The 26,946-nt window shown below is 34.8% G+C and overlaps 1 protein-coding gene across 2 annotated transcripts; it reads left to right on the top strand.

The window, feature by feature from the left end:
- Positions 1-1,652: 1,652 nt before the first annotated feature.
- LOC136036957 (uncharacterized) lies at positions 1,653-26,344 on the top strand. 2 transcript variants are annotated; one of them, XM_065719345.1, is made up of 5 exons: positions 1,653-1,766; positions 3,099-3,265; positions 8,907-9,576; positions 21,344-21,544; positions 25,605-26,344. In XM_065719345.1, exons 2-5 carry the CDS (start codon positions 3,109-3,111, stop codon positions 25,645-25,647), a joined length of 1,071 nt encoding a protein of 356 aa, XP_065575417.1. In that variant the 5' UTR covers positions 1,653-1,766; positions 3,099-3,108; the 3' UTR covers positions 25,648-26,344. The 2 variants fall into 2 exon arrangements, with proteins under 2 accessions (XP_065575417.1, XP_065575416.1); XM_065719344.1 differs by having other exon boundaries at positions 1,684-1,839.
- The last annotated feature ends 602 nt before the right edge of the window (positions 26,345-26,946 follow it).

The following is a 26,946-nucleotide window of genomic DNA, read 5'->3' as shown; positions in this document are numbered from 1 at the left end:
TAACATATTTTTATTTCTCAAAGGACTCTCATTATTACACAAAATCGTCTAAATTAAATTTGCCAAGTAACCCAATTAAAATATTTCTACCAACTTCAGAATGGAGTCGATTTTTAGACCATTGATAGGTTGGTTTTTCTGCAACCAAAAAAATTGAAAACACATTCCATAAATACAAGAAATTCTTAAGTATGACGAAAAACAAATAAAATGCTGGGAAACAGATCTACCCTATTTATTGAACATGAAGGTTTAGCTTTGTGACGGCAAAATCACGTATTGGCCAGAAATGTCACATACAACCTTTTGAACAATCCCATCAAAATCTGATAGTAGATATTACAATAGATGTTTGCTAAGTTGAATTCTTCAATCCCAATGTAGTACCTATCTGTGATTAAATAAAAAACTAGTTTTTTTAACTGAAAGTAAGGAGCGACATTAAAACTTAAAACGAACAGAAATTAATCCGTATATGAAATGGGTTGTCCCCTCCGCAATCCCTCGCTCTTTACGCTAAAGTTTCTAATTATTTAAAAAGTAGAATTGTTGCAAAGATTTAAACTTTAGCGTAAAGAGCGAGGGATTGCGGAGGGGACAACCCATTTCATACACGGAGTAATTTCTGTTCGTTTTAAGTTTTAATGTCGCTCCTCACTTTCAGTTAAAAAAACTAGTTTTTTTTATTTAATTTCTGGACGTTTTTGAATTAATGCATGTTTGATTCTGGCTCTCCATACATTATTTATTAAAATGAAATTTGTATAATAATTCTTCTTTTGGCTAAATGGCTTTCTCTTAGTTTTTATCAGACGATTTTGAGAAATAAGGGGTGGGGAAGGAGTCCTAGTTGCCCTCCAATTTTTCGGTTACTTAAAAAGGCAACTAAAACTTTTAATTTTGACGAACGTTTTTATTAGTAAAAAATATACGTAACTTAAGAATTAACTTTCATAACAAACTTTTATATCTCAAAATTTTAATCCGTTGACTTTGGGAAAAAATGAGCGTGGGAGGAGGCTTAGGTGCCCTCTATTTTTTTGGTCACTTAAAAAGGGCACTAGAACTTCTCATTTCCATTAGAATGAGCCCTCTTGCAAAACTCTAGGACCGCTTGGTCGATACGACGACCCCTGGGAAAAAAAAAATAAAATAAACACGCACCCGTGATCTGTCTTCTGGCAAAAAATACGGAATTCCACATTTTTGTAGATTGGACCTTGAAATTTTTTCTATAGGGTTCTCTGATACGCTGAATGCGATGGTGTAATTTTCGTTAAGATCCTATCACTTTTAGGGGGTGTTTCCCCCTATTTTGCAAAATAAGGCAAATTTTCTCAGGCTCGTAACTTTTGATGACAAAGACTAAATTTGATGAAACTTATATATTTAAAATCAACATAAAAATCCGATTCTTTTGATATATCTCTTAGCATCTAAGTTCCGTTTTTTAGAGTTTCGTTTACTATTGAGCCGGGTCGAGAGAATTATTAAGAACTATTGTAACAGAACTACTAATTATAACAGAACTATTGAGTTCTGTAGTAAGGAGCCACGAACTGTTTGACTCCTCGGAAACTGTTCTCTGTGGACCTTCGTAGAAACTTGCGTGACATATCCTCTAAAGACCTTCGATACGAATCCTAAGAGACAATTGATAAAACAAATTTCTCCCTTAAATTCTTTCTTGTTGTATTGAATCAGTTGCCCTTTGAAAATGAAAAGGGGAGGATTTGAAGTTCGCCACTCAGCTGATAGTTTTTTATGTAAGTGCTTTGTTCGCTCAAAGTATAGCGCTGAATGCAGGGTACCGAAATTGGCAGAATCAAGATTGCAGAAGTGAGTAAATACATTCTAACAACTATCTTATGTGTCTGAAGAGGATTCAAATCGATTTTGTTCTTAAGAAAAATACAGAGAAAATTAAAAGAGATGGTATTGTTTTGGCTTGGACTTAATTTTAACCACCGATCTAGCGAGAGAAATGTTAATGGGTTTCGCAGGAGTTGAGTAAGGACATGAGCATTTTAGTATAAAATTAGGCTTTTTCCACCCCCCTGCTTGATATGAGCCAGAAATCTTTAATCTGTTCCATGGAGTCCCAATTTTCTTAAATCTTTTATAGTCTCCTTCTTGACCTGGTCAAGGTAATAATGATGGTTATAATGTTAATAATTATAATTTATATTTAATAATTTTCCATAATATTTAAATTATGATCAATAAATATATATTTATTAACATTATGAATATTAAAATTATATTTAATATATTTAATGATTTGTATTATATATAATAATCTAATAATTATAATTATAGTTATAAAGTTAATAATGAGGAATAGTATGGTTATATTCAACTTATTGTAAATAATAAAAGGAAAACAGACTAAACAAACAAACTGGAATAGTCTAGTAATTATAGCAATAATAATAGTATAAAGGCGTATATTCTACGGAAAAGGCTTAAACTGAACATAAAGAATCTAGATACAATCTTAATTAGTTTCAAATTAAACTTGAGGCTGTTTGGTAGACAAACCTTCAAATTAGATTTATTGGGATATCGTATATTTTCGATTTATTTATTGTTGTATTTAAAATTTCATGAAAAAGACTTTACTAAACAAATAAAGCATATTAGTTTGTTGCTTTTGAATGACATTGTACTGCTTACCTGTTTGCATTTTTTTCTTTTTTTTCATTTTTGGGTCAGTTTCTGGTCCTACTCGTTATGCGGATAGCCCAGCATATTTTCTTGAGCATGACTAGTGCTTTACCAGAAAGTGCCGAGTTAGGGCTTTTAAATAGGTTTACCTTACTTGCTGCAATGATAGTCAACAGGAATGTCAAATAGAGCTCAGTATTTGATTTTGTAACGTTTTCCCCTGTAATAGCTCAGAAGCATTTCTGTTGAACCTAAGCGCGTGTCCATTTTTTTTATGTGATTATAAAACACCTGCTACAAATTCATTTTGTCAGACACTTCAAAATTAAATCTCAAATATCCAAAACAATTCACAATACAGTTCTTTTTTAAACCTTCAGAACAAGTCATGTGGTTACAGTTATAAAGAGCCTTATTACTTGATTTTCCAGACGCATAATAATGATGAAATCCATGGAAGATTCTGGAATCAAGATAAGTGAAGGAATACTCAAGAGAGCTATTGAGTCTGCTTCAAATACAGAAAGACCTTCAAAATCAGCCCCTAAGCAGTCACGCTTTCTTTCGAGAAAATTAGTATCCTCTGATATCCATAAAGGTATATTTGTTTCTTTTTACTTAGACTCAAGCCTAAAAAGCTTTTCTAAGTAGTTTGATTTTTGTTTTAAAGGCTATCTTTAGTTATTTAGTCGCTTAAAAGTGTAAAAACTATTAATTGTAAACCCACTAAAATATAACCATCGCTAATACCAACATAATGATTAAAAAATTATAGTATTTGTAATACCTAACTCATCAAATTTACATCGTTAATCTTATGTCTGCATTATGATTCTGTCATTTCTTTTTTAAATCTAATTTTAAGAATTTATTGATTTGCGAGAAAAATTGTCTGATTCACAGCTTGTTTGACGGCCACGTTTGAATTTGTTTTTTATCAGTGAGCAGCCGAAAACACTTTCCACCACACCTACAGTTTCAACCTACCTCCCGCTTACCACTAATGCCTGCCAAACTACAAATACCTGGCTGAAATATGATCATGAAAATCAGTTAAGAGTGAAGTCCGCTGCGTTCTGCCTGGCTTGTACTAATTAAAAAAAAGTTTCCCTCTGTAAGTAAGGAGCAACATTCAAATTTAAACAAACACACATTTTTCCGTATATGAGGGGGGCTCTTCCTTCGTCAGCCTTTACTCTTTAAGCTATAAAAAAAAAAAAAAAACTTTCTACAACTGACATTAAGGATTGGCATCAAAACTTAAAACGAACAGAAACTAGTACGTATATGAGGGAGTTGACCTCTAAATACATCGCTCTTCATGCTAAAGTATTTCATTACTTTAGTAAAATGTTTTAGTAAAATGCTCTCAATGAATTGGGACTCTCTCAGTTTTGTTTGTTTCAGATTTTTATGTTGCTCTTTACCTTCAGTTAAAGAACTCTTTTTAAATGAATTTCTGATCGTTTTTTAAAGATTGCCGGGGAATCGTACTTCCCCTCCACGGAAAACCCCCTGCCACCACGGAAAATACCTCCATAGAAACTTCCTCCAATGTATCCCTAACAAGAAATCCCCCCACGCTAACAAGAAAATTCTATCATGATAATATCATTTTCGCTGAAAGTTTCCCCCGAAAAATTTCCTGCTGACGTTCCCGCCTGATTTTTTTTTTTTAGCACACTCTTGTTTGAAAAGGAATTTAATTTCTAATTGTTTCCCAAACCATACCGGAAATTCCACCTCTATGCAAAATTTTCCCGTATCCCCCCCCCCCCCTAGTAAAAATTTGCTCCTGTAAAAAATTCTTCGTAGAGAATTTACTCCGCGGAAAACTCCCCTATGGAAAATTTATCTTGTAGAAAATTCCCCCCTCCCCTTATGGAAAGATCCTCTAGAAAATCCGAACCCAGTGAAATTTCCTCCGGACAATTTCGCTTAGTATCCCAATATCTAAATTTGATTCGGCAAAATGAAAGTAAGACATAGATTCTGGCAAATTTCCCCAGTTTAAAATTTATCCTGGGAAGTCCTCTCCCCAGAAACTTCTCGTAAAAGGTTCCGTAAAAGCTTCTCGTAAAAGGCCCCCCCGCCCCCCCGCCAGCCAAAAAACATCTGTATACTTGCCAATAACAAATACTATACATAAACAATGAGCAAATTTCATAAATTTCAGACCTTTTCCAGGGGATGTGGGGAGTTATGTTATCCCCAATGTCATAGTTACTAGAACATTCAATTATGGTAAACAAAATGGCTATCTCAAAATTTTGATCAGACGACCTTAGAGATAAAGAGGGGGAGGGAGGGAGTTTGATTCTTGTTTTAAAGGCTATCTTTAGTCATTTTGTGGGCTTAAAATGTAAAAATTATTAGCTTTAAACCCACTAACACATAACCATTGCTAATACCAACATAATATTTAAAAAATTGCAGTATTTGTAATACTCAACTCATCAAATTTACATCATTAATCTTGTGTCTACATTAATAATGATAATAATGATAATAATAATTTATTTATAACCCACAAAATACCTTAAACTTTGGAGTAAACACACAAAAAAAGAAAAACAAGAAAAAAACCTAACAACATAAATAACATAACAGTATAACAACATACAACATAAATAAATTACCTCAATTCAAAAAATGGCCAAAGAGGGTGAAAAACACCATCATTTGCTGAGTTTTAAGAGATTTATCTGTCTGTCATTGTAATTCTGTCATTTTTGAAAAATCTTATTTTAAGAATTTGTTGCTTTGCAAGAAATGTTGCCTGATATAAAGCTTGTTTGACTACCAGGATAGTTGAATTTGTCTTAGTAAATGTCTAGCCAAAAATACTTTCCATCACACCAACAGTTTGGACCCACTTCTCGCTTACCACTAATTCCTGCCAAAGTGCAAATACCTGGATGAAAGATGATCATGAAAATAAATTGAGAGTGAAGTCCGCTGCGTTGTGCCTGGCTGTATTAATTGAAAAAATTCAATGAAAGTAAGAAGCAACATTCGAACTCAAACTAACAGATATTTCTCCGTATATGAGGGGGGCTCTTCCTCCCTCAACCTTCACTCTTTACGTTATTAAATAAAGAAATACACTTTTCACAACTGAAATTAAGAACCAGAATTAAAACTGCAAACGAACAGAAAGTATTACGTAGTTGAAGGGGTTCCCCTGTCAATACCTTGCTCTTCCTGCTAAAGTATTTTAGTACTTTAGTAAAGTATTTTAGTAGAGTGTTCTCGAAGAATTGAAGCAAAAAACCATACTGTAGCGTAAGAAGCGAGGTATTGATAAGAGGCCACCTACCTCACATGTGTAACAATTTTGTTTGTTTTAGATTTTTATGTTGCTCCTTGCTTTCAGTTGAAAAACTATTTTTATATTAATGACTGATCGTTTCTTAATTATTGTCGGGAAATCTGACTCCCCCTTCTCTGAAAGTTCGCTCCCGCCACAGAAAATTGAAAGTTCCTTCTATGCATAATACCCCTCCCCCACCAGGAAAATTCCTCCCAGACAGCTCCGTTTTTGCTGAAAATTCCCCCAGAAAATTTCCTGTGCATGGTTGTAATTTCCAGTATGGTTTATTTGTTTATTTTTGTTTATTTGTTTATCTGGTTTTTTTCTTTTTGTTTGTTTTTTTCTAGGGGTCATCGTATAGATCCAGTGGTCCTAGAATGTCGTGAGAGGGTTCATTCTAACAGAAATTAAAAGTTCTAGTGCCCTTTTCTATCTGACCAAAAAATTGGAGGGCAACTAGGCCCCCTTCCACGCTCATTTTTCCCAAATTAGTTGGATCAAAATTTTAAGATGGATATTTTGTTCAGCATAGTCAAAAAATCTAACAACTATGTCTTTTAAGAAGACTTAATCCCCCATAGTACCCGGGGGAAGGGCTGCGAATTTTGAACTTGGCCCTTTGTATAGTATTGGCTATTGGGAAGTATACGGATATTTTCACGGGGGAATTTTTCTGTGGTTAGGGAGGGGGTTATATAAGAGGATCTTTCCATGGTGGAATTTATCATAGAGGAAAAGAATCTCCATGAAGGGGTTGCTGGACTGCCCAGTATTGTTTATAAAAATAATGAGAGATTCAATAAAAAAACAGGCTTTTTCAATTGAGAATAAGGAGTAGCATTAAAATTTTAATGGAAGATAAATTATTATGTACATGAGGGGGTCCGTCCCCTCCTCAATACCTCACTGTTTACGCTAAAGCATATTGGTAATTTCAAAAATGCTATTTATTCTAATTAAACGGCCATCGTGATTCAGGGGTAATTCTTAAAGAATTGGAACAAAATTGGAACTTTAGTGTAAAGAGCCAGGTATAGACGAGGGGAAGAACCCCATAGTATACGTAAAAAAAAATATACAAATATAGAAGTTTAGTACTTAACTTAATTTGTAAGTTATTTGTATTTATTACTAATATAAAACGTCCTTAAAATAAAATTCAAAGTTCTAGTTGACTTTTTAAGCAAAAAAATATTGGAGGGCAACTTGGCCCCCTTCCCTGTCCCTATTTTCTTAAAATCACCCGATCAAAACTTCGAGAAAGCCATTTAGCTAAAAAAGTAAAATGAATATGCAAATTTTGTTTTAATCATCCATGTAGGGTGAGCCAAAATTAAAACCTGTGTTAATTTAAAAACATTCAGAAATTAAATAGAAAAGACAAGTTTTTTTCAACTGAAAATAAGGAGCAACATTAAAACTTAGAACGTACAGAAATGTCTACGTATATGAGGGGTATCGTCCCCTCTTCACTACCTTGCTCTTTACGCTAAAGTATTCTTAGCAAATCAAAAGAGCTACTAAATCTAATTAAACGCCTTCTGGGATTCAGGGGTCATTCTTATAGAATTGGAAAAAATAAAACTTTAGTGTGGAAAGCGAGGTATTGACGAGGGGGTGAAGCCCTTCATATATGTAATAAAAATATTCGAATATAGAAGTTCGTTACGTAAGTTGCTTTTATAAGTTACGTATATTTATTACTAACAAAAACGATCGTAAATAAAATAAAGTTTTTTTTTTTAACTGAAAGTAAGGAGCGACATTAAAACTTGAAACGAACAGAAAGTATACCGTATATGAAAGGAGCTCTCCCCTCCTCACGGCCTCGCTACTTACACTAAATTTTGAATCTCACACCTCTACTTATTATAACAATAAAACACTCTTGCGTAAAGAGCAGGGAATTGAGGAGGAGACAGCCCCTTTCATAGACGGAATAATTTCTGTCCGTTTTAAGTTTTAATATCGCTCCTTACTTTCAGTTAAGAAAAAACTTGTATTTTTTAATTAATGTTCAAAAAGACCAAGGGCATTCGGGTAAAGTATTCAAAGAATTTTAGATTGGACTATTGGACTAAATTAAAACACGTCACGTGCATTCAGGTTGCCAAAAGGATGTAACTGAGGAATGACAGAAGGTATTAAAGTGGAACTTTAAAAGAATTATCAGTTGATAAAAAGACAATATTTCCAAGCTACTTTTACTGCTGCAACTACTGCCTCTGTAGTGACTACTACCCCCCTTAACATACCCCTAAAGTTTCAACTTAATGCACCAAACCATTCCTGAATTTTGCTGATACACTCTTTTGACTGCCTCTATGTACAGAGTGTGTTTTGATTGATTTCATATCCCTCTTAAATATTCTCAGAAAGTTTCATCTTCCTACCCAGAGCCTCAGTAGTAGAAGCCGTAGTAATAGTAATAATAATAGCAGAAGTAGCAGCTGTAGTGGTAGTAGCAGTATGCACAGAGCGCCCTTTTGGTTAGCTCAACATCCATTTCAACGCGCCCTGAAAGTTTAAATTAGTACTCTACGTTGTGAAATCTCCTGAGAAATCTTTCATACATCCTTTTGACAACATGAATGCTCATAGTGTGTTTTGATTTAGTTCAACATCCCCCTAAATATACCCTTTCACCTTAATACCATTAGCCTCAGTAAAATCAACAGTCGTTACGGTTGTAATAGTATCAATAGTGGTAATATGCATATTGTGCACTTTGATTATTTCGACATCCCCCTAAAAATGTCCCTGTAAAAAAAGTTTCTTTTGTGGAAAAGTTTTTTTTAGATTAATAAATAACAAGAAACCAGAAGCAGATGTTATATGGTGTATCTACAATTACCGACAGCTCTTATCCCGGTTCTTACTTTTTATTTAATTTTTAACATGGTTTGAAGTTTCCGCTCTTTCATAGGCGAGGTCTCCAAAGTCACACCAACGCAAAGACATCCGGATTTAGTTAGTGTGGCAGTTTGCACATCTCCAACTAAACAGAATCCTGGCCTGGGTCGCACACATTTGATATTCAGACAGGACTCAGTCACTACACCAACACCACCTCGAAAGCAAAACCAAGTAAAGCAGGAAGAGAAATTGCGTCTACCTACGAAACGGGCTTCATCCTCACCTCATATACCCTCTTTGAGTTTTAAGGCACCTGCAGTATCAGGGAAAACTGCTGATACATATTACAAAAGCTACTCTATGCCAAATACATGCTATGTTTCAAGGAGAAAAAAGACACAAACATTAAATCTCTCAATTCCATTCAATAGTGAGGAAGAAAGCTTACTAAGAGATGTTGATAATTGGTCAATCGTTGATCCTACTGATATTGCTGCCCCAAATGTCCTTAAAAATCACAGATGTTTAAAAAAAAGTGACGAGAAAGCAACCAATCAACGCATGGCAAAAGAGCAAAAATTTAATGACCAGCCAATAGGGTCGAAGGAGTTACTCAGTAAACCAAGGGCAGAAGAAGACACACTTATTTCAAAACTAAAAAATCTGGATTTGGATTTAAATTTTTATGAGGTTACAAGAATTTTTACACCAACAGAAGAAAAAGAAGATAATGAGAAAAGGTAAAAGAATATTTGTATTAATTCTGAAACTTGACAAATAAACAAAAACTACTTTTAGGGTAGAAACAAAATTGAAAATTAAAGGACAAAATATTGTTCCTTAGCCTGATTATATTTTCACATGTTTGTAAGAGATGTATATTTGCATAACTAGCCTTTTGCTTCAAATGCACGCAGAAAATCACAAGATTGGTGTTTGAAAGTCAAAAATTAATTATACAGCCGCGGTTTTAGAGTTTTTAATTAATTGTGAAGAGCCATATTAAACTTAAGACCACCAAAAATAAAGCCTATAATAATTCAAATTTAAAATGGCCAGAAATTATTATTAAAGAATAAGTGAAACCCAAAACGAAAAAAAATACTATAAACCATCATAGCAATCATAAGGAAAATAGATACAAATATAGATGAATGCATAAATCCTAAAACGGGTAGAAATTAAGCTGAATATTAAAATCAAACTTGAAAAAAATTACTACAAACAAAAGTTCAGAAACTGTTCCCTTCCCCCTCCTTTAAACATAAAAGCCTAAGACCTAATGTGGCATTTTTATTTACTGAAAACTATGTTATCTTTAAGATTGTGCTATTATTTTGCAAAAAATTGAAGGCAAAATAAAAATAATAATAATTAAGATGACTGGGAAGAACTAATGCAAGGATGCTGAACATTTAGAAATTCAAGATTATATATCGTTAATTTTTATATTTATTTTTCAATGTTGTAAATAGAAAGGAAAATATTTGTAACATAACTGGTTTTAAGCACGCTGTTCTTAAACACAAAGTTCCACTTTTAGTCCTGATTCTTTAGAAAAGACTGCTCAAAAACAAAGGCATATTAATTGTAAATGAGAAGTGCTTTTAAGAAATGAATAGGTTGAATATGGGCAACCCCCCTCATATACAGAAACAGTTTTGTTCGTTATAAGTATTAACGTTGCTCCTTACTTACTTGCTCCTTACTTTAGAGCACGACTGATTTTTTTTTTTGCATTAACTCTAGCCTATAATCTGGAAACACAAATGCTAACCTATGATTAATTTAAAGACTATTGGAATAGTGACCGCCCTTTGGATTCAAGCGTGCCCATGCCCACTACTCTTTTCTTCCGTTAACGATTTAAGATGACAAAGAATTTTAACTGCAATTCCCTCAACGCCCAGATGTTATTGATTTGCTTTAAGGCAAAGGTGCATGTTACGTAATATGGAATATTTTTCTTCAAGACTCAGGTGCATGCTTCGTAACAGGGAATGTTTTCTAAGAGACGCAGATGTTAATTACGTAATAGGGAACATTTTTCTCTGTGCTTGTTATGCTTAAACACCGAAAGGACCAGAAAAATTTCCATGATGGTACTGCCAGCGGTAGTGTTTTTTGTTTCTTTTTTTCTATGTAAAAGGACCATATTGGAGTCTATGATCGCGAACGATGTGAAATTCGGATCTGCAATGGTTTGGGCACAGTTTTTTGATTAGTTACAACGTCACAACGACTCCTATTGCGCAAAATCACGCATATCTTACCGAAGGTTGAACTAAATTTAAGCTCAAAGATTTCTTTTCAAGTTTCGTTTTTGCCTCTGATCGTTTACTGACAAAGGCGTCAATAAAAGTCTTCGTAACTACTTTTAATCAAACAGATGTACAACAATATACTCTTTCGGGTGAAAGTCGACAATAAGCTTCTGTATTGATGGTTTCCAGTGCATAGCCCCATCCTCTACCGAAGATAAATTATAGGGACTCAATGAACTTCTGGGCACTGGTCTATTTATTTACGGGAAAACAAAAATCCTCTGCCGAGTCATGAAGTTCCTCTAGTAGTTTACCATCAATTTGGAAAAAGCATCTTTGTGGTCCATTCTCCTCAACAGTCGAAAAATTGGGCAAATTTGCAGCACAAGGACTGTCCAGCCATTTGTAATTCCCACACAAAAAAGAGAAGTGAGACATTACCGAGGAATAAAGGGAGGTCATATCCAGAAAAACCGCATTCGACTTTTCACCGGTGCGTTGTCAAATCGGATCGGTTTCCAGGATACGATCTCCATGAAAAACATACCCTCCCCGTATAAATCTCTCAACGAGTAAGTGCTGATCTACGTCGGTAATCAGATCCGTTTTTCTTTACTGGTTTTAAGTATTAAATCTATCACCAGATGAGGCGTTGAAAATTAATAGCCCAAATCCAACGCAAATTCCTCGTAAATTTTACCCGTGCTTTTAAACACAATATCAAACAAGGTCAATACATCACTTGCCAGGTACATTTTACAATAATCCTCTTCTTTTATACACCCAACCTTGACCCAAACCTTTGTAGCAAATTCACAGTCGGAAGTAGTGCATTGACGATCATGAAGTGAATAATAAAAAGCTTCGATGGGCGTTAATTTTTCATTGTTTAGCCTCGAGGTGGGGCATATGGCCTTACTCGTTAATAAATCATAAATTTCATAATCTGGAAAGTGCTATAAGAGGAAGGGGAAACTATCAAATCCTCAATTTTTTGAACCTGAATCAATTGACTTAGGGATTTGGGGGAAAATCTATAAGATTTTATTCAAGTGCGTATTATTATTTTCAACTGTCTTCCATTTGAATCCTACAAGCAGCATCTTTTCTCCCATCTACCCTTACGCCATCTACAACTTCATCTTTCTGCGAACTTGCCAACTCTGGTAATATGAATGTCGTGTCATAGTTAGAATTGTCATGTAAACCAGTAGAAAATAATACTGTTCAACGTTTGAATTACAAGATTTATGTGCCAATCCAAGAAAGTTGCACCCCTCCGATAAAATTCGATTGCTTAAATGATCATGGCCGTGGACAGACCTTCCCCATTACCCTCAACAAATTTCTTCTTACACACCCTGCCCGCACCTTTATTTGTAATTGCCTACTGTTTCCTTAGTGATAAGAGTCATGGGATAATTTTACGTTGCGCAGCCGTGAAATCGACTTATTAGCTATTGTAATAAGTACAACCGTAGCTGCGCCAACACAGTCCTCCCCATCTAATGTCTTAAATATCTTTATGGGTTGTATGGTATTTCTCCAGTCTGTTTGTTCATGGGCATAAGCGACTGCAATGGCTTCAAGTTCTTTAGCAAGATTCCATTTTGATAGATCGCACAAATCCATGAATTGAACTTCGACATCTAATGCCACTTAGTCACTTTGTAGAAGCAAATTCTGGTAATTCTTAAATCCCAAGATGGAATTGTCACTCGAAACCGTCTCCATGGACTGGTATCCATAAGGCTTACAATGCCTCAAGTGGTATTTTAATTTTAGTTCTGTATGGAAACCTAATAGACACATCCGGCGATGATGATGTGATGTGTTGTCTTTCCTTTGACTTAAAACCCGACCTATATGTTGAATTTAAAATAATGTCCAATTGAATCAGGGTCTTTGACAGGCTTGTAAACAAGCCATACCCAGTATTTTCCCGATTCAATCGACGGGGCCCTTTTCTTGAATATGACACTTCCTTTTTGTCTTTATATTCACCCTCTTCATACACCGTATCGTACTGTAATACTGAAATTCCAATCTTTAAATATTCTTTCGCCTTCTCAATAATGTGAATCCACTCAAGTCTTAAAGGATATTGTCCCTTTAGACAATTAAAATCTACTTTAGGATACTCTGCCCACTCCCCACCCCCCTTAAAAGCAAAATTGTCCAGGTGCGTGTTACTAGCATCAACTTTCTGGAAAAATATGTCCTGCCACAAGGACTTAATACTTGAAGCGCTCTAAGCCCGTTTTGGAAGAGAACCGTTTTAAACCCCTACAACCCTTACTAAATCTGTATTATATTTTGCACCCAATTAATTTACATTGGCGTCTAAATTTTCCATTAGTATTACTCTTGAACCGCTCCTATTTTCATTGTGATTTTTCAGATTATTAAAAATACTTCCCTCCCAGTCTTAAAAAAAACGTAATAAAAATTGTGTAGGTTTGAGCGACGTGTCTGCATCTCCGGTTACAGGTAATGTAAGTACACCTTACCCAGCTTTCCATTTATTAAAAACATTTTTTGAGCGATGGATGTTTTAGCACTGTCCCTTCTACCCGCCACCCGAATCTATTTCTCAAGAAGGCCTTGAATCTTGCTGAAACACGAGTGTGATATGTCTACTTGATCCGTATAGATAGTACCACCTGTAAAAGTATTAATGGGTCTACAAACTCAGCCCAATAAACATAACTGTTGCGCAAAGCGAAGTTTACTAAATAAAAGTTAAGTAAAACAGGGGGTGAGCCGGCACCATTTTGCCCTGGTGCCGATTTACACATTACCCCACAATTTATTATGAATGTTATCCAAGAGGTTGTTCCGCACCCAAGATCTATGGTATACCCAAAATTCATAAGATATGAGTCCCCCTCCCTCCCATTGTATCAACTTTCTCGTCACCTGCGGTAAAATTAGGAAAGTGGTTGTTGGTGGCATTGCGACCATTCTTAGGAACACAAAAATCATGTTTAAAACATTCCACTGATCTTATTTACAAGTTGGAAAATTTCACATTGGAGGAGATTGAATGAAGTTGATTAGCCTTGGAAATAAGAATATTCTCTTTATTTTGGTTTTAAAGGTGAATTTTAGAAAAAAGGTGTTTGGTTTGGCTAACTATAAATCTCTTCATGGACTCTATTCAAAACTTCACTATACACAGTTTTAGGCTCTCCCCTTGTTTCTGGGGCATATTCATGGACGATGTGATCTGCATTTGGAAACACGGTTTAGAGTCCTTAGACCTTTTCCATAAACATTTAAATAGTTTTGATAAAAATATAGAATTTACAGCGGAAATGAAGAAAATGACAAACTACCTTTTCTTGATATCCTATTGATTAAAAGTGATTTCCATTTATTGTTCTCAATATATAGAAAGCCTACATACAGTGATTCGTGCCACATTATTTCAGTGAAACGAGGGGTTGTGTTTGCACTGGTGGATAGAGCTTTCAGAATTTGTCCCCAAGAGTTTTTACATTCTGAATTATTGTGATTGAGGGATTTTTTTTTGTAATAGCTACCCGATTAAATTCATTGATAAAATAATAAAAAATAGTTGTAATAAATATAACAATAGGGTTATTGGAGTTTCACAGAATACAGAATTAAATATGCCGAAAAGTTTCATTTCTTTGCCTTATGTACCTATTTTGGGGGAGATGCTTAAACGAATTTTGCGGAAACATAACATTGATACTTGTCTCCGAGGATTGAGACTATTAGGTAGTTTCCTTAATTCTGGGAAGGATTTAACCCGGAGAGATTTAGTTAGTGGGGTGTGTAAAATTCCTTCATCTTGTGGAAAGTTTTATATTGGTAGAACTCACCAACAATTTATTGAAAAATTATTTGAGCATCGCAACTCAATAGAAAAAATCTTACAATTAAGAAAGTCTACTAAAACTTTTGTTTCGGCTCTGGCTGAACATACATTCTTTTATCAAATTTATAAAATTTATAATTTTATTATATCTTTTTTAGAAATTATAATTTTTTTTTATATTTTACTATTTATTATTATGTTTTTTTAGAAATATAATTTTAGAAATTATAAAATTTAATGAGGCCACATCTATTTCTAACGATAGGGGTTTTTCTAAGTGGGCAAGGGGGGCTATAGAAATTAAAAAAAACATATGTTTGAAAATCTTTCAGTAAACAGAGACACTAGGAATTTAAATATTGGCCCGATTTATGATTGTCATTAAAAAAAAGGAGCCAATAGTCAATAAAGGAATTAAAATTTTTCATAATCACCAGGGGACAAGATTACCTACTCGACCAAAAAGAGTTGCTCCAATATTAGCTAACAAGAGGATTATTTCGCAACAGAATATTTAACTTAGTTTCAATTTTCATAATTTTACCTCGGTTGCTCATTTTTCCTACGTGGATCAGCAGCGACAAATGTATTCATTATTATTGGTGGTCGTTTTACTTGTTTTTAATTTAATGTTTTTCCTTTTTATCTTGTTCTGAGGACGCCTAGTTTAGATATAGGTGAAATATCCATGTTATTTCAGTCTTTCATCTCTTTTCTCTCTACTGGCCGCAGTCTCGTTTGAGGTTTTATTTGTTAAGTTTTATCTCTCTTTGCTGTTTGTTAACAAAAACTAAATAAACAATCATAGCAAACAAACATAAATAAGTGCGAATAAAAAATCTTAAAACGGGTGAATCTGATATTGGATATGCAAATCAAGCTTGAAACAGACAAAAATAACAACAAACAAGAATCTCGGAATTGCCTCCTTCTCACGCTGTAAAAGTCTAAAACCTACTGCGTCATTTGAGCTTTACTGAAAACGAATCATATTACAAATATTTTCTTTTGTACTTATCACAACATTGAAAATAAACTTAAAAATTACAATAAAATTAAGTTTTAATTTGACCAGCTTTCAGCAATAATATCATTACATATCAAACATTCAGTTTAATTTTATTAATTCTTTCCAAGGCTATTCAAGATAAATATAGTTTCACTACAAACAAGAGTTTTGATACTGTTCCCTTCCCAAGCTGTAAAAGTCTAAAGCCTAGTACGTCATTGGCGCTTCACAGAAATTTAATAAAAAAAAGTTTTTTTAACTGAAAGTAAGGAGCGACATTAAAACTTAAAACGAACAGTAATTACTTCGAATATGAAAGGGGCTGCTTACTCATCAACGCCCCGCTCTTTGCGCTAAAGTTCGACTTTTTCTCTTAACTCTAATTTTTAATACAGTAAAAAAAACTTTAGCGTAAAGAGCGGGGCGTTGATGAGAAAGCAGCCTTCGTTTTAAGTTCTAATGTCGCTCCTTACTTTCAGTTAAAAAAACTTGTTTTTTTATTTAATTTCTGAACGTTTTTGAATCAATGTATGTTTTGATTTTGGATCTCCGCAGAAGAATTAAAACGAAATTTGCATATTTATTTTTTTGGCTAAATGGCTTTCTCATAATTTTAATCGAATGATTTTGAAAAAAAGGAGCGGGGGAGGAAACCTAGTTGCCCTCCGATTTTTTGGTTACTTAAAAAGGCAACTAGAACTTTTAATTTTTTACGAATGTTTTTATTAGTGAAAGGTATGCGTAACTTATAAATTAGCTTATGTAACGATTTTTTGTATTTTAATGTTTTTATTACATGTATGAGGGGGTTCACCCCCTCGTAAGTACCTCGCTCTTTACACTAAAGCTTAAATTTTTTCCCAATTCATCAAGAATGACCCCTGAATCACAAAAGCCGTAAAATAAATAGTTGAAATCACTAAAAATACTTTAGCGTAATGAGCGAGGTATAGGTGAGCCCATCATATGCGTAATAATTTCTGTTCGTTTTAAGTTTTAATGCTGCTCCTTACTTCCAGTTGAAAAAACTTTGTCATATTTATTTTTTCATTGTGTTTTTTTGAATAATGCTAGAAAGTCCTGCGCTCCCTTCATGGACATTTTCTTCTCCATGACAAATTCCTCGATGGAAAGTTCCCCCAACATGTCCCCCTTTTCTCAACCCCTCCCCTAACCAAAACATCCCCTTGAAAACGTCTGTACAATTCCCAATACCCATTACTATATGTAAGCACTGGTCAAAGTTTGTAACTTGTAGCCTCTTCAACGGGGACTGTGGGGGAGTAAGTCGTCCCCAAAGACATAGATATAAGGTTTTTTGAATACGCTGAATAAAATGAATATCTCAAAATTTTGATCCGTTGACTTTGGGAAAATAATTAGCGTAGGAGGGGGCCTAGATGCCCTCCAATTTTTTCGGTCACTTAAAAGGGGCACTAGAACTTTTCATTTCCTTTAGAATGAGCCCTCTCGCAACATTCTGGGACCACTGGGTCGATACGATCACGCCTGGGAAAAAAAAAAAAAAACAACAAATACACACGCATCCGTGATCTGCCTTCTGGCAAAAATTACAAAATTCCACATTTTTGCAGATAGGAGCTTGAAACATCTACAATAGGGCTCTCCGATACGCTGAATCTGATGATTTGATTTTCGTTAAGATTCTATGACTTTTAGGGGGTGTTTTCCCCTATTTTCTAAAATAAGGCAAATATTTTCAGGTTCGTAACATTTGATGGGTAAGACTAAACTTGATGAAACTTATATATTTGAAATCAGCATTAAAATGTGATTCTTTTGATGTAGCTATTGATATCAAAATTCCATTTTTTAGGGTTTTGGTAACTATTGAGCCGGGTTGCTCCTTACCACAGTTCGTTACCACGAACTGTTTGAACAACTTATATTGCTGATATTTTCTTTTACAGTTATTACAGCATTGAAAATAAAATTGAAAATTACAGTGAAATAAAATCTTGAAGTGGTATTCTTTTAAAAATTAATATTATCGTATATAAAATGCTCAGTTTGATTTTATTTGTCCTTTCCAAGACTATTCAAAACAATTAAAGTTTTTAGTAAAGTGCCAATGACCAAGCAGGTTTTAGACTTTTACAGTGAGAGATGGAGGCATTACTCTTATTTTTAGTGATTTTTTTTGCTTCAAGTTTGATTTGCACAATAAATTTAAATTTCACTCGTTTTAAGATGTATTTTCTTAATTATGTTAGTACCTATTTATATTTGTTTGCTATGATTTTTTTTCCGTTCATGTTGGGTTTCATTTTCACTGTAATAGCAAAATATTTTTTTGTCGTTTTAAGGTTGATTTACACATTCAAAATAAGCTTTACTTATTTTAAGATTTATTTATTCACTTTTATTAGTGTTCCTTGTATATTCTTTGCTATGATCGTTTTTTTTTAATTTTCGTTCGTTTTGGGTTTCATTTATTCTTTAGAAGTAATTTCTGGTCCTTTTTAGTTTGAGTTATTGTAGGTTTTTATTTCTCCTAATCTTAAGCTTAATATGGCCTCTACTTTTCTTTGGAAAATTTCTGTTTTTGGAAAGTAGTTTTTAATTTAATGATCAGAAATAACTTGTTGTGCTTTGAGCACTTCAGTCTGATTAGACACTAATTTAATACCGCTTAAAAAGCAAAATATTTTGTTTGTTTTTCTATGCTTTTTGAAAGTATACTTTTAAGCATGCTATAGCTATATCAGATCATTTTTTTGTTCTACTTAACTAAGAAACAGAAAATAGATTATGCTTCCTTTTACTTTCACAGGTCACGCGAACGGATTTTAGTCGTTAATAGTCGTTTTTTAACTTGGTAAATACAAATCTCTTTGATTAAATGATGAACAAGGGCATGTGAAATAACCTTTTTCGAAGTTGGGCCTAGTTAAGCTAAGCCTTGTGAAGGGGGTTTCCTAGATTTTAATCTAAGACACTTTAAGCCTAATAGTTTTGGAGGGGGGTGATTCGTAATTTGACTGCCGTTTTATTTAACTAAGGGTAAAAACAAGCCCTTTGTTCTAGTAACTTACGATATAGGTTAATCAACTCTCCTCTAAAGCTCTTGAGTAATGAGAAATATTTCTCATTACTCAATATTTCTCATATCTCTTGAGTAATAATAGATATATAAAGCTTTAATGAGAAATATTATGATCGTCTGTTTTCTCTCTTCTGCTTTTTTACCAGTAAAAATTTTTTTTAATTTGTTCCACAAGCACATAGATCAAGTATATCCTTCTCTTATTGCCGCAACGTCTTCGAAACCATTTCATAAAAACTAAAATGTTCACAATCTTGCTTTTCAGCCAATCCAGTACAAATCAAAAGTATGTCCAAAACTATTGTTGTTTAGTATGTTTCACTGTTTAATAACTGCAGTTTCGGAACGTCTCTGGAACTATTCTTAGAAACAGCACATATAATATATGTCTATAGTATGTAATATACTAAAATTCTAAGTTCTTTTAACAATTCCAATTCTTATTCTATTCTATTTTTTATTATCTTATTTAAGAGAATAACTACTTAGCGTCAAAAAAGAAAATAGCTGTTACTCTTTTGGAAAACTTCCAAATGTTTTCTGTGCATGGAATGACTGCTTGGGTAAATGATTGTTTTTTTTTATATTTCTGACGTCAAGAGCCAAAATGTATTTACTTCGATTACTTTCAAGCTTCAGACAAGGTCAACAGAAACCGAAAACTATTTGCTCTCATTTTATGTTCGAGGAATTTCCACTGTCGAAAAAGTTGGTAAACAAACTTTTGACAAAAAGTTTTCTTGAAGGTAGCTTTTGCTTTGCTCAGCACGCTAATCATTAAAAAAACTTATTTTATTGAATAATATCTCTTTTTTAATATTCTAAAAATTCAAAAATCAAAACAAAAATATTTCTACAGAATACGGAAATGATTTGAAAATAGGGTTAAAAGAAGATTTTACTGGAGTATTTGCACAATTGTTACTCTCCTCGCTCCACTAAAATGATGTATTATTTTATATCTTCCATTTTTTTAAAAATAGTGCTTCTGGACTTCCAGTCAGAAGGCAACAACTCTCCAAAGTCTCTGGGATAATTGGATTCCTTGACTTTTAGATTGGATTTAATGTTCTAAATTCTGTTTTGTTCGACAAGGAGCTAGTTTGAAACATAGAGAGGTGGTGTTATTAATCCACATAAGGCGGAGGGGGTAAAATCCAAAGGTCTTAGTTTTCTTTAATTTTTTAATAAAAATGCCAAAAATAGGGAGGGAACATTTCTCAAGATCTCGAAAGGGAGGGGAAAAATATAAGGGGTCAAATACACACCCCTTCCTCCGATTGACGCCACTGTACAAAGACAAGGAGCATATGGCTAAAATTTCTTTAGCATTTTTGGGCAGCTTTCTCTATATAGATCAAAGAAAAGAGAAAACAAAGGAAAAAAGAAGGAAAAGTGAAGAAAAACGAGACAAATCAAAGACTAATAGTAAAATAACCAACGAACTGCTGCTGGACATATGCAAGGACTTGAACAAAATATATCAGTAATCACAGATACTAGGGGGGGGGGTATGCAAATGCAAAGTCTTTTTTTAAATCTACATTTTTTTTTTGAAAATGTTCCCAGTGGGCATTGAACTTTGTGGGCATTGTCCCTCTCTCTTCTGCTAGCTTCCAGGCCCAGATTTAAATTATTGGCACCCCTAGGCCCAAGAGCTTTGGAGCCCATAGGCCCAAGCGATCTTTTTTCGGGGAGACAAAGAGACTCAGGGAGAAATCCCTGAAAATTCTGGGATAGTTGAAGGCCTGAACATAAATCAACTGATGAGTGATGAGTCAAAAGTATTGCAAGAGAGAGGTGATACCGTACTCTCAGCTGTTGTTCTTGGGACAGTTTAAATCAGTTTAAAAAAGCATCTGACAGTTTAAAAGCAGTTGTGGAGCTCATCTGTTGATTTAAAATCGCTTTTCTGTGAATAGGCAGCGCAGCAGCAAAGTGCACCCGGGACTTTGACGGTAAATCCCATCATTCCACTTTTTGTTAAGAAAAAAATAGCTCAGTTTTTTTTACTGCACCCCTTGGTATTGTATGCCCCTAGTCCTGGGCCTAAATCCGAAGACCAGGCCTAGGCCTGAGACCAAGCATAAGTCCTGACCTACCAACTCCCATGCTTCAGATCAAAAATTGGCTCTGAGTACATTATTTAGGGCTTTATTATGTTAAAACACTTCATAAAATCTCAAAAAAAAATTTTAATATATAGATTTGTTCAAAATTTCTGTTTGCATGAATGAACAATTTCCTATCGATCATGACATAATCACCAAATTATCAAATTATACAGCTTAGCAACAAATGATAAATATTTTTTTTCAAGCTTAAAATCGTCGGACTTTGACCATATTAGCAGCATTGTCCAGAAACCTCGATTACATTGCCAAAATGCAATTCTTCAGCTAAGTTCAAGGTATAGAGATGCTATTACTCAACTCAACAAGGAGAAACAGGAAGAACTGATCGAAGTATTTAGAAAACTGCAAAATAAGGGACTGCAAGTGGATGTAGAAACAGTCATGAGGTAAAAGATTACTTTCGAGGTCGTTTAGATATCGAAAGACTTCAACTTTATATAATTAAAAAGGAAAAAGGGATTTAGCTGTGGTCTACTTCTGTGTAAAAAATTAGCTTGAATTCCATTCATTTATATTTGGGTATTATCAAGAACACATTCAAGCAATTAAGTTAGATTAATCATAATGAAATATACCAAAATAAAATGAAAACATAATACTTCAGTAAGAAAATTATGGCAATTATAATAAAGAATTAGATAAAGCAGGTGGCCCAGAACGTATTATATTAAATACCTAGCTTAACCATCTCAATATAATAAATACTTAGTTAAAATACACCTGCAAAGTAGTTTATTTCACAAAAGAATAAGCTAATTCTAACCTGCAAATATGAGAAAAAAACTGGTTTTACTCAGACCAAACACATCAAACTTCTTGGGTGTGTTCTGGGTAATACACAAGTATCTATTTTTTTAAGTAATTTTACAAGCCAATCAAAGTATTTCTTACCTTTGAAGAGATAAATAGCCGATCTTTTTAAAAATTGGGTCGGCTAAGATTTAAGGTTAGAATCTAGACAACCACAAAAACGAAAGAGAGACACCTGGCCCTGCATTTTTTTAAAACTGATTGGTGATTTCGTGAGAAGTATTAAGCCAATAAAAAAGTCAAAGCATTTTTGGGTTTGAAAAGCCCAAATAATAGGCCATTTTGATTTAAGACTTACTTACTTGACTTAAGTCTCCTGCCGGGCACTGCTCGGTGTAGAGAGTGACGTCTGCCTCCTCCACCCACTTCGGTCCATGGCGAGTATTTGTTCTTCGCCCTGTCTGATGTTTGCCATCGTCAAGTACTCGGACAGGCTGTCGGACCAACGTTTCTTCGGTCGACCGTGAGGTCGCTTCCAACCAACTTTGATAGGGTCGAAGTCATAAATCAACTTTGCAGGTAGATGTGGTGGCATACGAAGCAGATGCCCGAACCATCGTAAGGTTCGCTCGGCTGCTTGAGTCGAAAACCGAGACTGCTCTGTGAGCTGCAGAAGCTTTTCATTGCTGACGAAGCCGGACCATCGTAGGCCCACAATCCTCCTCAGGCTCTTTGCATGAAATACGTCTATTTTCTTGAGGGTTGCAGCTGATGCTTGCCATGTCTCAGCTCCGTAAAGCATCACAGAGCCGACTAGAGCGTTGAAGATTCGCAGTTTCATTTTGCGACTGATGTTTGATTTTCGCCAGAGGTGACGATTCAGTCTATCCATGACAGAAGACGCTTTAGATAATCTCGCCTGCAGCTCGGGGAGAAGTGAGCCATTTGAAGAAATTACGGAGCCCAGGTAGGTGAAGTCTTTAACAACCTCGATGCTAGTGGTGCTGTCCAGGCTAACTGGAGAGTTAACAGCAGGAGAAGACGGGTCTATGGCCATAATTTTAGTTTTATTCTAGTTTATATGCAGTCCTACTTTGGCAGCCTCTTCTCGCAGAATCCGGAGCGCTTCCAGCAGCTGCTCCATCGAGTCCGCCAGAATGGCCAAGTCATCGGCAAAATCAACATCTGTGATGGTATGATCTCCGAATTTGAGCCCAAAGCTGAGACGTGAAGTGGTTTTTGTCATAACGTAATCCATGATGACATTGAAGAGCTCTGGGGCCACTGCACATCCTTGGCGCACCCCTGTCGTGATTTGAAAGAACGGGCTGCGCCGACCATTTACTTGTACACAGCTCTCCGTCCCATGGTGCAGCACCGTGAGAAGTCTGCAATATTTCTCGGGTAGGCCAGTCAACTCTAGAATCTGCCAAAGAGCTTTTTGATCGACTGAGTCAAATGCAGCACGGAAGTCAACGAAGGCAATAAATACTTTCTGTCGGAACTCTGTGGTCTTCTCTACTATTTGTCGAATCGTGAAAATTTACTCGATGGTTGAACGATCCGACATAAAACCAGCTTGCTCCGGTCACCGGATTTTTCGAATGATGCTCCGGCATCGATCCAGCAGGACCATTGAAAACAGTTTGCCAGGGACTGACAGTAGGGTTATTCCCCGGTAGTTGGAGCAGTCGCTTCTTGAGCCTTTTCTCTTCCATAAGGGGATGATGACACCCTTCTACCAATCCTCCGGAATTATCTCTGTTTGCCAGATTGTAGAGAACAGGGTGTGTAGAAACAGGAGCATTGCAGGACCTCCATATTTTAGCAGCTCTGAGTTTAAGCCACAGATACCAGCAGCTTTATTATTCTTAAGTCATTTTACTGCATGCCCAAATAATAGGCCATTGCATGTGTTTTATTTTCTGATTCACTTTTACAGCATCTGAACAGAGAATTTATATTGTGTAAAACAAACGCACATTAATAAGCCCTTCAATTCTCAAGGTATTACGAAAATAACTTTCGTGAGACAACAAACTAGAATGAAGAAAAAACTAAGTTATCCAATTCTTACTTTTAAGTTTGAGCAATCGTTATAAAAAAAATACGGCGTAAATTTAAAATTTAAAACAAATATTCGGGGCTACAAAGTGCTTTTCCATTTACGAAAAATTAAACAAAAAAAAAGACGGCTTTTAATTTCAACAAAGCAATGGAAAATAAAACAAAACACTTTAATTAAAAAAACGAAAATTTGATTAAAAAAAGGTTTCTTATCTAAGGTTTATGGTCTAAGAAATTATTTAAATCTACAAAAATGCCATGAAAGAAAAGGAAATCCTGAAGAATAAAAACACCTTGAAAGAAAAAATATCCTTGAAAGAAGAAAAGAAAAACGCCTTGAAGAAAAAATATCCTTGAAAGAAGAAAAGAAAAACGCCTTGAAGAAAAGAAAAAACCCTTAGAAGTATTATGGAAGAACCAACATATTCATTGTCATTACTTCATACCAAGTATAAGTAATTTCTTGTAATCTTTTCCCCTCTGAGTGTCAAATATTGCAGCCATATGGAAACAAGCAATTCATTTAATTATTCGGTATGCGTGAACAGGGGATTCTCCTTCTGTGCAATAGGTTATCATTTAGAATGTGTTAACCGAATCAAAATTTTAGAAATACTTTCATAGTCTACCTGGCTAATGCTCTATTCCATTGGATGGTAATGCCATTTCGAGTCTTAATGCGGACAAGAAGTCATTAGAATATAAAAGTTACCTGAGAAATACTCATTGAAAGAAAAATGAGATCTCAAAAAGAAAAGAAAAACGCCTTGAGAGAAAAAGGAATCCCTAAGAAAAAAGTCTCTTAAAGTATTATGCAAGAGCCCACGTGTGCATTGTCACTACGCGACACCCTCCGTGTTTGCCCTCCATAGTTACAAGAGGGGATCCCCCAAGGGGTCTGAAGAAACTAGTCAGGTTATAATTCGTCTTCCCTAGCATAAGTAAACATACCCCTATTTCATAACAACCAAAGAAATCTTGAAACATCTTAAAGAACGTCTTGCCGGTAAAATTGGCTGGTAGGGGTCCCTCCCAACGGAATTGGTTGCTAGGACCCCCCGATGAAATTGGATGCTAGGGCCCCATTGGAACTGGATGCTAGGACCTTGATGGAATTGGATGCTAAGAACTCCATTGGAATTGGTTGATAGGACCCACGGTGGTTAGGTCAGGGGCCCGATGAAATCGGATGTTAGGGCCCTCGATGGAATTGAATGTCTGAGCAAGAGAACCCAGTGAAATTGGATGATGGAACTCCATTGGAATTTCGAATTTGTAGAATTTTTTTGAATTTTTAGAATTTTTTTTGGAATTTTTTTAGAATTTTTTTGGAAATATTTTTTATTGCCCTTCACCCTCCTCCTGCACATGCAACGCCTCCTCTTCCTCCTATCGCCATTCTCCTGTGCATGAGCTTCATTAGCAGTCACGGCAATGACGGAAGTAGGGTTCTGCAACAAGGGTGCTTTGAAAATTAAAAAATTGAAAGAAAAACAAACGCTAAAGGACGTCAATAAAATTTGGTCTTCAAAGCAGCTAGATTAAGTATTAGATGGTTATGTAGCTTAAGGTCTTAAATTAGTAATCATGTCTTGAATTTAAATGACTTCATACTATCTTTTTTTCCAGAGGCCTTCTTTCCCCGGAGGAGCTTCGACTATGCCTGTCTTAAATAAGTCGCTTAGAAGCCAAATCGATTAACTCTGCCTTTTATTCTTAGATTTCATAGAAATTCTGATAGACTCTCGGATTTGTGAGTTCAAATTCATTTCTCAAAAAGAAAATCTACACAACAAAATTGGTAAACCAAAATGAGCAAAATAATTTTTCTTTTGCTAAGTAGAAATTATATTAAAGCTACTTGTATGACCTGCTAATGTAGATATTTTTAACTATATCAAACAAGTAAAGACAATACAAAGAATAAATATTCAATTAAGAGATGCTCAACCTTATATTGTTTTAGGCCAAACTGTCACTTAAAAAAAATGGATGAAAATGAATGAAAATTTCAGAAAAATGGGTGAAAACGACTAGTGGGCAGCAAAAAAAATCTCAGGCAGGCCACGGTACGGCTCGAGGGCCGTAGTTTGAATATCCCGGCACTAAGTCATTTGTATAACATGACATAAATCAGTAGCAAATTGTACTTGTCTTTTTGCTCTCTTTTATACAGTTTATTGATTTGGCATCTTAGCAATTCGAACAAATTTCCAGAAGAACTCAATTTTTCAAAGGATGTTCAAACAGTTCAAGCCTTTGCCAGTCAGAAGTATTCCCATTGGCTGTGGCATCAACGAAGGATATATCTTAGCTCATATTGTTTTTATTTCAGTGCATGGAATAAAAAATAAAGTATCCAGTCTTTGCTCAGTCTCTTTATGGCCAGTCTTAGTTCAAAAAGCTTACCACAATGTGTATAGGCTGGGTATCAAATTATCATTTTGTATCAGATTCCATCTGATACTTTTATTAATTTCCAATTGATGTTTTGTCTGATTATTTGTAATTAGTGGAGGAAAGATACGGAAAAAAGTGATCAAACTATGGGGAAATAGCAAAAAAAAATTTCTTGACACCAAAATGTTAGAAAAAAACAGCTTAATCACACTAAAAATTTACCCCGACCCCCCTTTCACAAGCATCCCAAATTTTCTCTTTAAGGGGGAAAATGAGAGGGAGGGATTGATTTTTGTGCATATAAATATTTTTTACTTTAAATAATCGTTTCCTATCAAATCAAACGCGTTGACTCCAAATCTGAAGTGAAATTTTCATGATCTGTACCCTAATGCCCATTTAGCCTTAAAGAGGGGAGGGCAAGGGGGAGGGGGTATAAAATTCGAATTAAGAGGTTTTTGGATTATTTGGTCATTTGTTTAAAGTAAATGACGGTGAATTCGAAAATGAAGTTGAAACGTGATTTTACGTTGCGAAGTGCCTCATCTTACCTAAAATGGCTGTTATAGTT

The sequence above is a fragment of the Artemia franciscana genome, chromosome 16 (genome assembly GCF_032884065.1).
Source record: "Artemia franciscana chromosome 16, ASM3288406v1, whole genome shotgun sequence".
NCBI classification, from domain to species: domain Eukaryota; kingdom Metazoa; phylum Arthropoda; class Branchiopoda; order Anostraca; family Artemiidae; genus Artemia; species Artemia franciscana.
This window is presented reverse-complemented; position numbering and strand designations above follow the sequence as displayed.